The sequence below is a fragment of the Sphaeroforma arctica genome (genome assembly GCF_001186125.1).
Source record: "Sphaeroforma arctica JP610 unplaced genomic scaffold supercont1.13627, whole genome shotgun sequence".
Taxonomy (NCBI): domain Eukaryota; class Ichthyosporea; order Ichthyophonida; genus Sphaeroforma; species Sphaeroforma arctica.
Genome location: NW_014026931.1, coordinates 1 through 641, shown reverse-complemented (window position 1 = coordinate 641; position 641 = coordinate 1). Strand labels below are relative to the sequence as shown.

Sequence of the window (641 nt, the reverse complement as noted above, 5' to 3'; positions counted from 1 at the left end):
TATATAAATATAAATATATCGTATATATATTAATTCATGCTATAGATTTGCCCCTATACGCTGGCAGTCTGCTTGTTCCTATCAGCGGTTGTTCCCTCAATAGGCAATGGCTGATAGCATTACGCGAGAACATTATCACAGTTCTGTGGGCCTGTTGCCTATCTCTACTTATTGTACTTGATTGTACTTGATGAATTGTGAGGTCTCGTGGATATTGTACTCGCCAGCTCAATAAAGCGATCGCACAAGTTTTGTGTGTTTTTTGATTTGCGGATTCGAATACTGTACCCATAGAAACGAGAATATACGACAGTTAGTCTGCGCGTATCCTACACCTGAGAACCCTATCCTTAAACCCATGTATCGATCTTTGTCACAAACATACAGCATCGGTGGCTTCAGCTCAGGCACCCGAAGGAACCAGACAGGACCGTTTCTATTCAGCTATTCAGCCTATCCAATCCACAGGTGTGGGACAGCTTACTCCCCGGTCAGTTGTTCGCCTGCACATGCATGCGGCTGGAACAGAAGAATTCCAGGTGAGAGCATTCGGACTACACACAAACACACGTTACTAATAAGTATATATATATATGTGTGTGTGTGTGTGTGTGTGTGTGTGTGTGTGTGTATACTTATTT

General features: G+C 42.7%; 1 protein-coding gene across 1 annotated transcript; it reads left to right on the top strand.

Moving 5' to 3' along the window:
* Positions 1-387: 387 nt before the first annotated feature.
* On the top strand, positions 388-543 carry SARC_18082 (hypothetical protein; the record flags this gene model as incomplete). Its single annotated transcript, XM_014287834.1, has 1 exon — positions 388-543. A coding segment is annotated over one exon (156 nt), but the record flags the coding sequence as incomplete, so codon positions are not given.
* Positions 544-641: the final 98 nt, after the last annotated feature.